Source organism: Ciona intestinalis, chromosome 5 (genome assembly GCF_000224145.3).
Source record: "Ciona intestinalis chromosome 5, KH, whole genome shotgun sequence".
In the NCBI taxonomy this organism is placed as follows: Eukaryota; Metazoa; Chordata; class Ascidiacea; order Phlebobranchia; family Cionidae; genus Ciona; species Ciona intestinalis.
This window is the reverse complement of record NC_020170.2, coordinates 4519022-4530287: the sequence shown is the minus strand read 5'-3', so window position 1 is coordinate 4530287 and position 11266 is coordinate 4519022. Positions and strand designations below refer to the sequence as shown.

Below are 11266 nucleotides of genomic sequence, written 5' to 3'. Positions count from 1 at the left end.
AAGGTGTCCCATCTTCCCCCACCCTACTATAGCGCAAGCAGTTCAAAAACTCAATTGAAGCAGTTTATCGCTTGTATGCTGTTTTCAAATTTGAATTACTAGTACAAAGTTCCAAAACGCCATTAAGGATAATGGGGCTAATTCTGACTTTAATTCTATGTTCTAATTTGGTTTTCACCCCCGTTCAATATAGAACGATTTATATACGGCGTCTGTGGTTACGAGTGTACGATACAGTGCATGTTTATTTTTAACTCCATTGTTCCCTTTACCTCACTAGATATGTATTTTAGATATTTTGAAAAAGTTTAACCCACAAGTGAAGGGTTATTCCACTGGTACCGATCTCAAAACACGAGATCTTTGGTTCAACGCTGCAATAGCTGGTGCAAGATCGAGGTAACGTATATGTTTGCAAATTGTTTAACGTATTGCTTAACGCCTTAACCCACGTTACGAAAATTATGTTTTTAATTTTTCCTAATTTTATTTTTATTTTTTTTAATAAGGTTTTTAATTTTTCTTGATTATTATTTCTTTTTATTTTTTTTTATTTTTTTTAATTAGGTTTTGTTTTTTTCGTTTATAGAGGCATACCGGACCAAGCGCGAGAACTGATCGGCCGCATGCAGAACGACTCGGTAAACATCATGTGACGGCTCTGGTTATCATGGCGTCCGTATAAGGTTAATTCAAGGAAAAACAAACACAGCAATATGCGTTGAAGGACAATTAATAAGTTACTTAGGGTCGTAAATCATTCGTGACTCAGGATTTTTTAAACATTTTATTAATGCCATGTAGTAGGGTGGAGTAAAACGGGACATGGTTTTCTTTTATTGGCCTATTTGGTAGCAACCAAACAATATTTATAAAATCATTTAGCAGTATTCCCGTTACCCTATAAAAGAGCGTTGGTAATTGTTTAAAACACGAACAGGAAAAATAGCGTTTTAGTGCTATAACGAGATATGATCTTACCCCGCAGTACTATACCTCAGATTAGTATCACAGTTATAGTAATGTTTCGTCAGTTTCACGAATACACACGTTGCCATTTTCATAAGACGACTTCGTCTAAATTAAAATCATGCTGTCCTTATTTAGGTGCTGCGACGTTTTACTGCGAATCCTACTAAAAACCGTACGAAAAGTTTATTTTAACACAGAGAATTCTGTTCTTTTCCCAGAGAACAAATTTTGAAAACGATTGGAAAGTGGTCACAATTTTCATCGGTGGAAACGACTTGTGTGCGCTAGATAGAGACCCTGTCGGTGCTTCACCTGAAAGTTATATTAAAACGCTGGAAGAAGGACTTGACATTTTACACGCAGAAGTATATAGAGTGAAAGATTATGATAACTTAAGTCGTGTATATATGTTGTTTCCCCCATGCAGGTATATGTATTTTAGGTGTGAAAAAACATCTCTCGGCGTTTTTATTTTTGTGATTTTAAAAGGCCGCCATGCGTCAAGACATTATTAGGGTTTGCCGTTACGTAGCAAACGAAACGTCGGCCTTTTAAGAACACAAAAACAAAAAAACGAAACATCCCCTGCATATCCGCCCGAGTCGTGGCGAATAAGGGTTTTCTTGTTTACATAATTGTGTTAGTCCAGCGTTGGTGGTTCAAAACGTTTTTTTTCTTGTAGATGCCAAGAACGCTTGTGAACCTCGTGGAGATTTTGGACATTTACCTACTACCACAAGTAGCGCATGGTTTTGGATCTACAGCTGCATGTAGAGCTGCACAAGCGACAGAATGTAACTATGTCTCGACAGCGAACGACACTGAGTTGGAAGTTATAAAAGTGATCAACGATGAATACCAGGTTTGAAATTACTGTATATGCAGTATGTTTGAAATATATATCAGTGCCAAATAGGTGGTTAGCGCGTTGCCTTTACGGTTTCGAGGCTCGATGCTGCTACCATTGTTGGCGTGTGGGTCCTTGGAACCAGACAAAAAAAACGCTGTCGCGTAATGTGTCTTTTTTTATTTAGAGACAAACAGAGGAATTGATCGCAACTGGAAAATATGACACGAAGGATGATTTCACTGTCGTTATACAACCGTTTATAAAAGACACTGTGTTGCCGTACACCGAGGTAAACGTACATATTTTCCGCCAGTTGTAATAAAATGTCCAGAACAGTGAGACTATGTGGTTAATACGAAGGCAAAAAATAAGCATTGCAACTCTTAAAAATGAAAGAGAAATGGGAAATCTTATCCGTAGTTGTCTAGTAGAAATACTATGGCCACTTAAAAAATAAATTCAGTTAAACCGAATTGTTTGAGACGAAAGTATCCTATATAGCAACTGTCATGTTTGTATTGACTCCCATGGAAATCAAGGTTATATTTACCTATAAGTTGTTGTGCGGCCACTATGACATTTAACTACAACTGTTACGAAAACAAGAAAATTCGTCTCCAGAAAATTCATACAACATAATTGAGCAGTTAGTTAGGATTTCATTTTAACTTTTTAATTAAAAATTTGTTATTAGGACGGTCAGGTGGATTCGACATATTTTGCGCCCGATTGCTTTCACTTCAGCACTAAAGGTCACGCCATGGCCGCGGTAAACTTATGGAACAATATGGTACGTCATAGGATATATAGTAGTGCGGGGTAAGATGGGACACCTTTTTATTGTATTTTCTCGTCCCATTTGGTAATAAACCAAGGAAATTCAAAGATTTAGAAAACCTTATTCTCACGACTTCCATAGACCGTTGTTAATTGATGATAAATAATTTCCTTTTATACAATATATTAATTATTATTATTTTGAACCTACAGATGGAACCAGTCGGATCGAAAACAACAGTTTGGGGAATAACAGACTTGAAATGTCCAACGCAGGTAAGATTTAACCAAGTTATAACTTACATATCTAACTCATAGTACTGTGCTGGAATAAGCTGGTTACCGTTAGCACCTAAATCCTCTATATCCTGATCGTTTTCCTTTAACTTTTAACAACGCTCTTATACAGTGGCGGTGATACGGTTATATGTAACTCTGTAAATATTCTTTTTCACTACCAAATGGGAAAATCAAAATAAATAAAAACATCACTCATCCACCATATTAAATAAATATTTTCCAGGAGAATCCTTACATATTCACAAGCAAAAACAGCAAACCAGCCATAGTTCCTACCGACAGCCCAACAACAACAACGACAACAACAAAACCAACAACAACTAAAAAGCCGGCAGCCACATCACCAGCACAAACCGATCCTACAGTAGTTTGCAATGAAACTTGCTCTCAAGTCGTTCCGGACTGGGGCATCGCTTTGCTCGTGGTCACCGGCGTAGCATTGCTGCTTCAGATGTTAGTGGTTATTTGCATTACGTCGAGAAAGCACTCGAAACCGAAAGCAGCCGAAGTTTACAAAAATGGAATCGCGTTGTAGCGGGGCCTATTATGTCGGTCAACAATTATGTATATAAACAAGACGTAATAACGTAGCATGTTTGTTATAGCTGTAATAAATTCCAAAACGACTCTGATTTGGTGCTTTTAGAGTTGAACGATTCTTGTGTAAAGAAAGACGTAAAAATCTTGTGGTAAAAAAAAGAACCGACAAAAATCAAGTGCTGTTACCGAGTTTGATACAGCTGATAATAAATAACGACTTTTCATTTAAAGTGATTCTTTTGTATTGTTTCAGTTGGCAGCAAATATATTGACTTAAAATAGGACCAATAAGGTATTACCATAGAATACTAACTTATATGATATTACATGTCTTGTAGTTACGACTTGCTGTTATAATTCTTGTATGTTTAGTTTCTCTAAACTAAACATATAGTAGGGTGGGGGAAGATGGGACACTTTTAGCACATATTATCCAGATATCCTGATCGTGTTTTAAACAAATAACAACGGTCTATGACAGTCATGAGAACATAGTTTCATATTTCTTTGAATGTTTTTGTTTACTACTAAATGGGACGGGAAAATATAGTTAAAAAGTGTCCCATATTGCCCCATCCTACTGTAAATCAGAAACCGAAAACTCAACTCCATAAATTAATGCAAAATGTTTATGCTCGCGTGGCGGAGCAACCAAGGTCGTTTTCAGTTTCAAATACCTCGCGCTCGTAGTAAGAATTTTACTGAAACAAACTATTTGACAAAATGTCTATAACAGTAGAAAATCAGCAGAAAAAACGCTATTTCAAAATAAAAGCTGCAGCCTGCAACTCGTCATTTGAAATATGCGTGAACTCGTATTGACGCGTATTGCCATGCCAAACAAAATTTACTGTTTATGTACTTACAACGTTATGTGCTTATAAAACATTAACATAAAAAGTAATGATTAGTTTGTTTGGAGATTGTTACCTTGACTTGGTAATTGTTGCACAACACTTGAAGGTAGGCGCCATTTCAACAACGGTTAAACATTGTGTTTAATACGAGTACACTGCAGCTGAACCATGCATAGGCGATTCTTCCTGTTTGTGCTTTACTGTATATTGTCTCTTTTGACCATAACATCGGCTACTTTGGGTAAGTGAATGTCATTTTTAACTTTATAAAAGTGGTGAGTAAAACAAATCTATATAGGCCGACTATAGTGCAAAACAAGTAAGACTGTTACATAAGTCTACTCTAGACTATATAAAGTGTTGTTTTGCATTAAAGTAATTCTGGTTAAACGGTTGCAGTAGGTACAAAACATTAACTTTTTGCAAGTAAGTTTTGCGAGTATCAAATTAATTTTAAAAACGAGTGGAAATTCGCAGAAACACAACAGTCGCTAAAACACGCTATACGAGCAAAAAACTGCTAAGTAAGAATGCCAAATAATAAATGCGTGGTTGATAAATATGTTTTACGTTATTATACCAACGAAATGTTTTATTTTTGAAGACGATGAATTGAATTGGATTAAAAAGATGGAAAAGTTAGATTCAATAATGGAGGATAAAAAGTCGGCGGGAGATGCTAAAATGACTACTGGAACGAACGATTTCGGAATTCAATTACAATGTGAACCAAAACCAACATCGGGTAATCAAAATATCTGTATATGTTTAACTTAAAAAAATAATTACACCAAAACCAAGCAGCAACAGTTGGTAAATTAGAAATACTGTAGCCATGTAAATATGGTACGGTGGGGAAAGATCGGACACCTTTTCATTCTATTTTTCCGTCCTATTTAGTAGTAAACGAAGAACATTCAAATAATTATAAAACCGTATCCTCATGACTCCCATAGACCGTTGTTAATTGTTCAAAACACGATCAGGATATTTGGATATTATGTGCTAAAGTGTCCCATCTTAGCTCACTACCAAGCTCGACGCCACCAAAAACTTAACGACTTGTTTTTGTATCCAGTTCATGAATTACGACCACAAGATGTCGACGTAGTCGGAGCTATGGGCGATTCTATTACTGTAAGTTATTTTGAAGATGATGTTTAATCTCTGCTGTTGTTCCGTAAAGTGTGTGAACTTGCTCTAACTATCTTACACAAAGTTACATATACTTGGTAACTTGTAAGCTGCTGGCACGAAGTTATGAAACAAAACACCCGTGTTATAACGGCCACAAAATGATGAAGTAAGTAACATTACACATTTAACTATTTATTTTGTTCAGGCTGGGAACGGTGCAGAGGCGACCCACATGATTGGAATTTTAAGAGAATTTCGAGGTCTGTCGTGGTCGGCAGGTGGAGATAATACACTGGAGACCTCTATCACATTACCAAGTAAAAACATAACCACAAAGTCACATTCGTGGTAACTCGTAAGCGGGTACATGGTGTATAAAACAAAATGCCCGTGGTATAACGAAAAATATGAACACTAAGTTACATATGTGGTTACTTGTAAGCGGGCATAAGGTTTATGAACCAGAACACCCATGTTATAGCGACTGCCGTTGTGGCTGGAAAGAAAATAAAAGCATAAACCATCTTACCCAACCTACTTAAATTCAATATGCGATTTCTAGATATTTTGAAAAAGTTTAACCCACAAGTGAAGGGTTATTCCACTGGTACCGATCTCAAGACACGAGATCTTTGGTTCAACGCTGCAATAGCTGGTGCAAGATCAAGGTAACGTATGTTTGCCATAAAATCGGGCAGAGGACAAATGGTCACCGCGCATGCTTTTATGTAACAGAGTTTATAAGCTCGAGGCTCGACAAAGCTATACCATTACGGGCAAGTGTTTACTTACGCAAGATAGTTAATGACAATTGCTTCAACGTAGTGGTACCATATGGGTTGTTTAAATTGTCAGGTAATGCTACGAAAAATATAAATCCAACAAAAAAACGAGGATAAATAAGTTACATTCATTTATTCATTAACGTGTTTGCTAATATTAATACAGTAGGGTGGGGGAAGATGGGACACCTTTTCATTCTATTTTCTCGTCCCATTTAGTAGTAAACGAAGAACATTTATTAAATTATAAAATCGTATCCTCACGACTTCCGTTGACCGTTGGTGATTGTTTGAAACTCGATCAGAATATTTGGTTATTATGTGCTTAAGGTGTCCCATCTTCCTCCACAGTACTATATGTATCACGTAACATAAATTAACCTTTGACTATTTTATTAAGTGAAATACCAGGTCAAGCATGGGAACTCATCGGTCGAATGAAGAACGACTCGGTATGCAATACATTAGTGCAAAAAAACGAATCGATTTATTAATTACGACTTGAAATATATTGAATTAGAGATTTTTTCATGATATTGACATGAAAAAGAAAAAAAAAACTTTCACTTTTTTTGTGGCAGAGAACAAACTTTGAAAACGATTGGAAAGTGGTGACGATTTTTATCGGCATTAATGACTTGTGTGCGCTGGATAGAGACCCTGTCGGTGCTTCGCCGGAAAGTTATATTAAAACGCTGGAGGAAGGGCTAGACATTTTACACGCAGAGGTAAGCTATATAGTGGTGTGAGATAAATATATAGTTAGGTAAGCATATAAAACCTATATTCCCAAGTCGTGGTCATAACAATTAAAAACACTCTTCTATAAAGACTATAGACCGTAGGCAGGACAGTATTTTACCCCCAATCTGTATATTTATTTTTTCTCTTTCAAATAAAAAATCATGCATCTTGTTAAACTATGGATTATATAGTAGGGTGGGGAAAGACGGGAAAACTTTAAAACATAATATTCAAATATCCGAATCGAGTTTTAAACATTTAACAACGGTATATGGGAGTCGTGAAGATATAAGGTTTTATATTTCTTTGATTGTTCTTTGTTTTCTACCAAATGGGACGAGAAAATAGAATAAAACAGTGTCCCATCTTACCCCATTCTACTATACAGTTAGTTTCAGTCTAGTATTTTATATCCACAGTTGCCAAGAACGCTAGTGAACCTCGTGGAAATTTGGGACATTCATTTATTACAGCAAGTGGCGCATGGCTACGGGTCTACTCGTGCATGTAGATTGGCACAGGCCGCAGAATGTAACTATGTCTCGACAGCGAACGATACTGAGATAGAAGTTATTAAAGCCGTCAATGATGAATACCAGGTTTGAAAACAATATGCAGTCATGTATGAAACTTTCATTCAATTTGTTGTTAAACTTTAACACGGCAGCTTTTGCCATTGTATAAGAAATAAGTGACTGGGTCGTCGTAATTAATGATTGATGCTCTGTATACGTACACAGGTATATTGATAATACAGTATGGTGATTTTAATATAAAGATATAAACAACAAAAAATGTCGCTGTTAACAAGAGATATGCAACGTTTAGTCGTTACAAAACAAACCTGGCTATGGGAACATATAAACGCTTTGGTAAAGGTAGGACAACACAAGTATAGTGGCACCAGATAGTTACCTATAGGCAGTTAAGTTAACGATGTTTTTTATGCAGAGGTTGACTGAGGAATTGATCGCAACTGGAAAATATGACACTGAGAATGATTTCACTGTCGTTATACAACCGTTTATAAAAGACACTGTGCTACCGTGTACAGAGGTAAAACGTACATGAATTCGATCAGTGAACAGTACTGATTTTTTGTAAAAAACGCAGTATAGTAGGGCGGGGTAAGATGGGACTTATAAAACAGTATCCTGACAACTCACATGGGCGCTGTTAATTGTTCAATACACGATCAGGTTATTCAGATATTATGAACTAAAAGTGTCCTTTCTTATCCCACAGAACTATATATAAAATATTCGAAACTTTGCTTTAGTTTATGGCATGACAAAAACCAATCTAACAAACTAGATATACAGATAGTTCAGTCAAGTTTTAAAATTTTTAAATGTTTGATTTTACTAGAACGGCGAGGTGGATTCAACCTATTTTGCAGTGGATTGTTTTCATTTTAGCACTAAAGCTCAGGCTCTGGCAGGAATGAACTTGTGGAACAACATGGTAAATCCTGTTGTATAATTTCTGCTGGGCTGTCAGCTATTTTGTCAGTCACAACTATATAATTTGTACATTTTAGAGACATGTAAAATGCACTATAATAGTGACTTTAAAATAACTGCTCACCCAGTGAGCTATTTTTAGGGGTATCAATATTTTTGGGGGGAAGTATAAAACCTGATGTATTTAAATTGTTGTGAGGTAACCTTTAACAAATATGCATTTACAGCTGGAACCCGTCGGATCGAAAACGACCGTTTGGGGAATTAAAGATTTAAAATGTCCAACGAAGGTATATAATAATCCTATATATAACAGATTCATAGCATCCTAACTAGAAATTATATTTCACCAGGACAATCCTTACATTTACACGAACAGAAATAGCAACCAACAAAGTTCCAATGCCATAATAAATAGAAAAGCAACAACAACTAAAAAGCCGGCAGTCACATCACCAGCACAAACCGATCCTACAGTAGTTTGCAATGAAACTTGCTCTCAAGTCGTTCCGGACTGGGGCATCGCTTTGCTCGTGGTCACCGGCGTAGCATTGCTGCTTCAGATGTTAGTGGTTATTTGCATTACGTCGAGAAAGCACTCGAAACCGAAAGCAGCCGAAGTTGTTTATGAAATCGCATTGTAGCGGAGTCAATATTTTTCAACATTTAGTCTCTTACTACCAGGAATAATGTATGTCACTGTGGGGTAAGATGGGATACTGTTAGCACCCAAAGTACATAACATTTCCTGGTGGTGTTTTTAACAACTAACTATTTAAATAAAGGCTGCGGTTGTATAATTCTGTAAATATTCTAAAGAATGAAAACATGTCATATCTTACCCCACCTTGTACTACAATACGAACTTTTTGGGACAGCTGATATAAAAACGTTAATTTTATTCCAACGTATCGTATGTCATCAGATAAAGTATTGCCGAATGTTTTTAATTGGAAAATGATGACTATATATCAATTCTGCCATGCGTTGTATACACTATTCGTTGCTGTGTTTACAGTAACAAAGCCGTGTCCAAATTAAAAGTTTTTCATGTCCAATGAATATAAATCCACCAGCCGATTGAATGGAACAGTAAAAGTGACTTCTAATTCAAACAATTATCGCGCAGAGGACGTGCAATTAGACCATAGGTTGTTTTTGTTGCTTTGTTAAGCGGGCGGACACGCTAACAAAGAACTGTAACAAGTTGCAAAGAAAATAGCTGCAAGCGAATGGCTGGTCGTTTAACACTAATCTGTAAATCCTTTGTCGGGGCGACAGGTTTTACTTACGGGTACGAAACTAAACCAGCGTCGGTTGGTTTGCGAAAGTATGCTATAGACTGCCCTAAAGGTGGAAATGGTTATGCTCAGCGGGTATGAGCCTCGTTAAAGCCGCAAAAAGACAGCGAGTATGGTTCGAGTCAATGAAAAACGATGCCAAGGCGAAAACAGCGTCTCAGCAAATTTGCTTTTTTAGCTGCAACCTGGTTTACGTGACTAAACGGTATGGTCATTACGTATGACCGTGCAGAATTCTCGCTTAAATGTAGATTTCGTTTATAGCGAAATTAGGTGTCGCCCGAAAAAGGCCAAGTATGTAAAACAAGGAGATTAATGCAGCAATTAACTAGATATTAAAAGACAGGTATTGCAATTTTATTATGTCATGCTATAAAACAATGCAATGGGAAATTAACTGTGCGCTAAAACGTTGTCTTAAAGAGTGAACTGTTTTAGAAATATGTCTATCACTTTTCGTTGTTTGTTTTTTTGCATAATCATAGATCGAAAAACTAGATTTTAATTAATCCTTGAGTTACCCGAAATGTTGGGCTGTCCTGCGGTGCCGTGTTTATGGTATCAATCGCCACGGGCTTAAACACATGAATAATACATAACGCAGACTATATCATGTTGAACCTAGACACAGTTGATTGGGTTCGAAACTGCAGCCGAGCAAAACCACACTGCAACAACATATCTCGAACTTTTGCAGCAGAACCGTGACCACTGCGTACCATATATCACGCGGTGTGGGCCTTGAGCGGCACACCTGGCAACGAAATAATGTTTGGTAAAAGCTAGAGAAGAGAGGGCTCTTAGATCTCAAGAGATGTCTTGTAATTGCTTAATTTTCTCTCCCACGTCGCGTTAAGTCATTGTAACTGAGATTTCCTGTTTTACTTTTCGAGTAGCTCAAGTTTAGAATGTCAAGTAATATGAGAGCGATTGAAGAGTAAAATTAGTGGCGTGTTTAGGTGTCACCTAACACTGTAGTTGATATTACAAGTAAGCTTATCTCTCAGTTTTCCTTTTCTAATTGTGTCGTTGTCGTTGGCCGTGGTAGCGCAATGGGAAAACAATGACTGATGCTCTAAACTGGTTCTGTGAGTCAAGTGAGGTGTGTGTAAGGTGCTTGCTTATCTAAGACATAAAAAGGTCACTCAAGATCGAACAATGTTATCCTAAGCGTGATAACATGCATTTTAAAGGTGAATCTTGTTCTCAGATAAGCATTGGGTTATATAACGGTCGAAACCACGTTACTACTACATATTGTACTGCCAGTCGAGAGAACGAGATACCGGTACTTATAACATATAAATAAATAACGTAGAATGGCTATTTGTTACAGCTGGATGGTCGCATTATCCATCTGTCATATGTTAGCATGTGCGTGAAAGTGGCCGGCTTAAATTAGAAGTGCCGGATAGCTGCAAATGATGGATAGAGAGGTATAATGTTTCAGAGCAATTAGTGATGCGTGAGGATACATTAAACGCATCAGAGAGTCATGAAAAAAACTGCGGGTATTTCCACCTAAACGTAGAAATATTTCCAG

The 11266-nt window shown here is 36.9% G+C and overlaps 3 protein-coding genes across 3 annotated transcripts in view; all 3 read left to right on the top strand.

Moving 5' to 3' along the window:
* LOC100176510 (phospholipase B1, membrane-associated-like) overlaps positions 1-3531 on the top strand; it is a 3824-nt gene extending 293 nt beyond the window's left edge. Inside the window, exons 2-9 of the mRNA XM_009860487.2 lie at positions 281-399; positions 590-641; positions 1191-1337; positions 1655-1834; positions 2007-2111; positions 2517-2612; positions 2813-2875; positions 3123-3531. Of these exons, the coding sequence (XP_009858789.1) occupies positions 281-399; positions 590-641; positions 1191-1337; positions 1655-1834; positions 2007-2111; positions 2517-2612; positions 2813-2875; positions 3123-3434 (1074 nt within the window). The 3' untranslated portion in view covers positions 3435-3531. The remainder of the gene's footprint in view (positions 1-280; positions 400-589; positions 642-1190; positions 1338-1654; positions 1835-2006; positions 2112-2516; positions 2613-2812; positions 2876-3122) is intronic.
* A 1244-nt stretch (positions 3532-4775) lies between these two features.
* Positions 4776-5522, top strand: LOC113474271 (phospholipase B1, membrane-associated-like). The gene is made up of 2 exons (XM_026834672.1): positions 4776-5041; positions 5375-5522. The coding sequence occupies exons 1-2, from the start codon at positions 4858-4860 to the stop codon at positions 5458-5460; spliced, it is 270 nt and encodes an 89-aa protein (XP_026690473.1). The 5' UTR covers positions 4776-4857; the 3' UTR covers positions 5461-5522.
* An 82-nt stretch (positions 5523-5604) lies between these two features.
* Positions 5605-11140, top strand: LOC100178828 (phospholipase B1, membrane-associated-like). Its single transcript, XM_026834671.1, has 9 exons — positions 5605-5750; positions 5996-6101; positions 6616-6667; positions 6797-6943; positions 7379-7558; positions 7911-8015; positions 8328-8423; positions 8650-8712; positions 8776-11140. Exons 1-9 carry the CDS (start codon positions 5666-5668, stop codon positions 9064-9066), a joined length of 1125 nt encoding a protein of 374 aa, XP_026690472.1. The 5' UTR covers positions 5605-5665; the 3' UTR covers positions 9067-11140.
* The last annotated feature ends 126 nt before the right edge of the window (positions 11141-11266 follow it).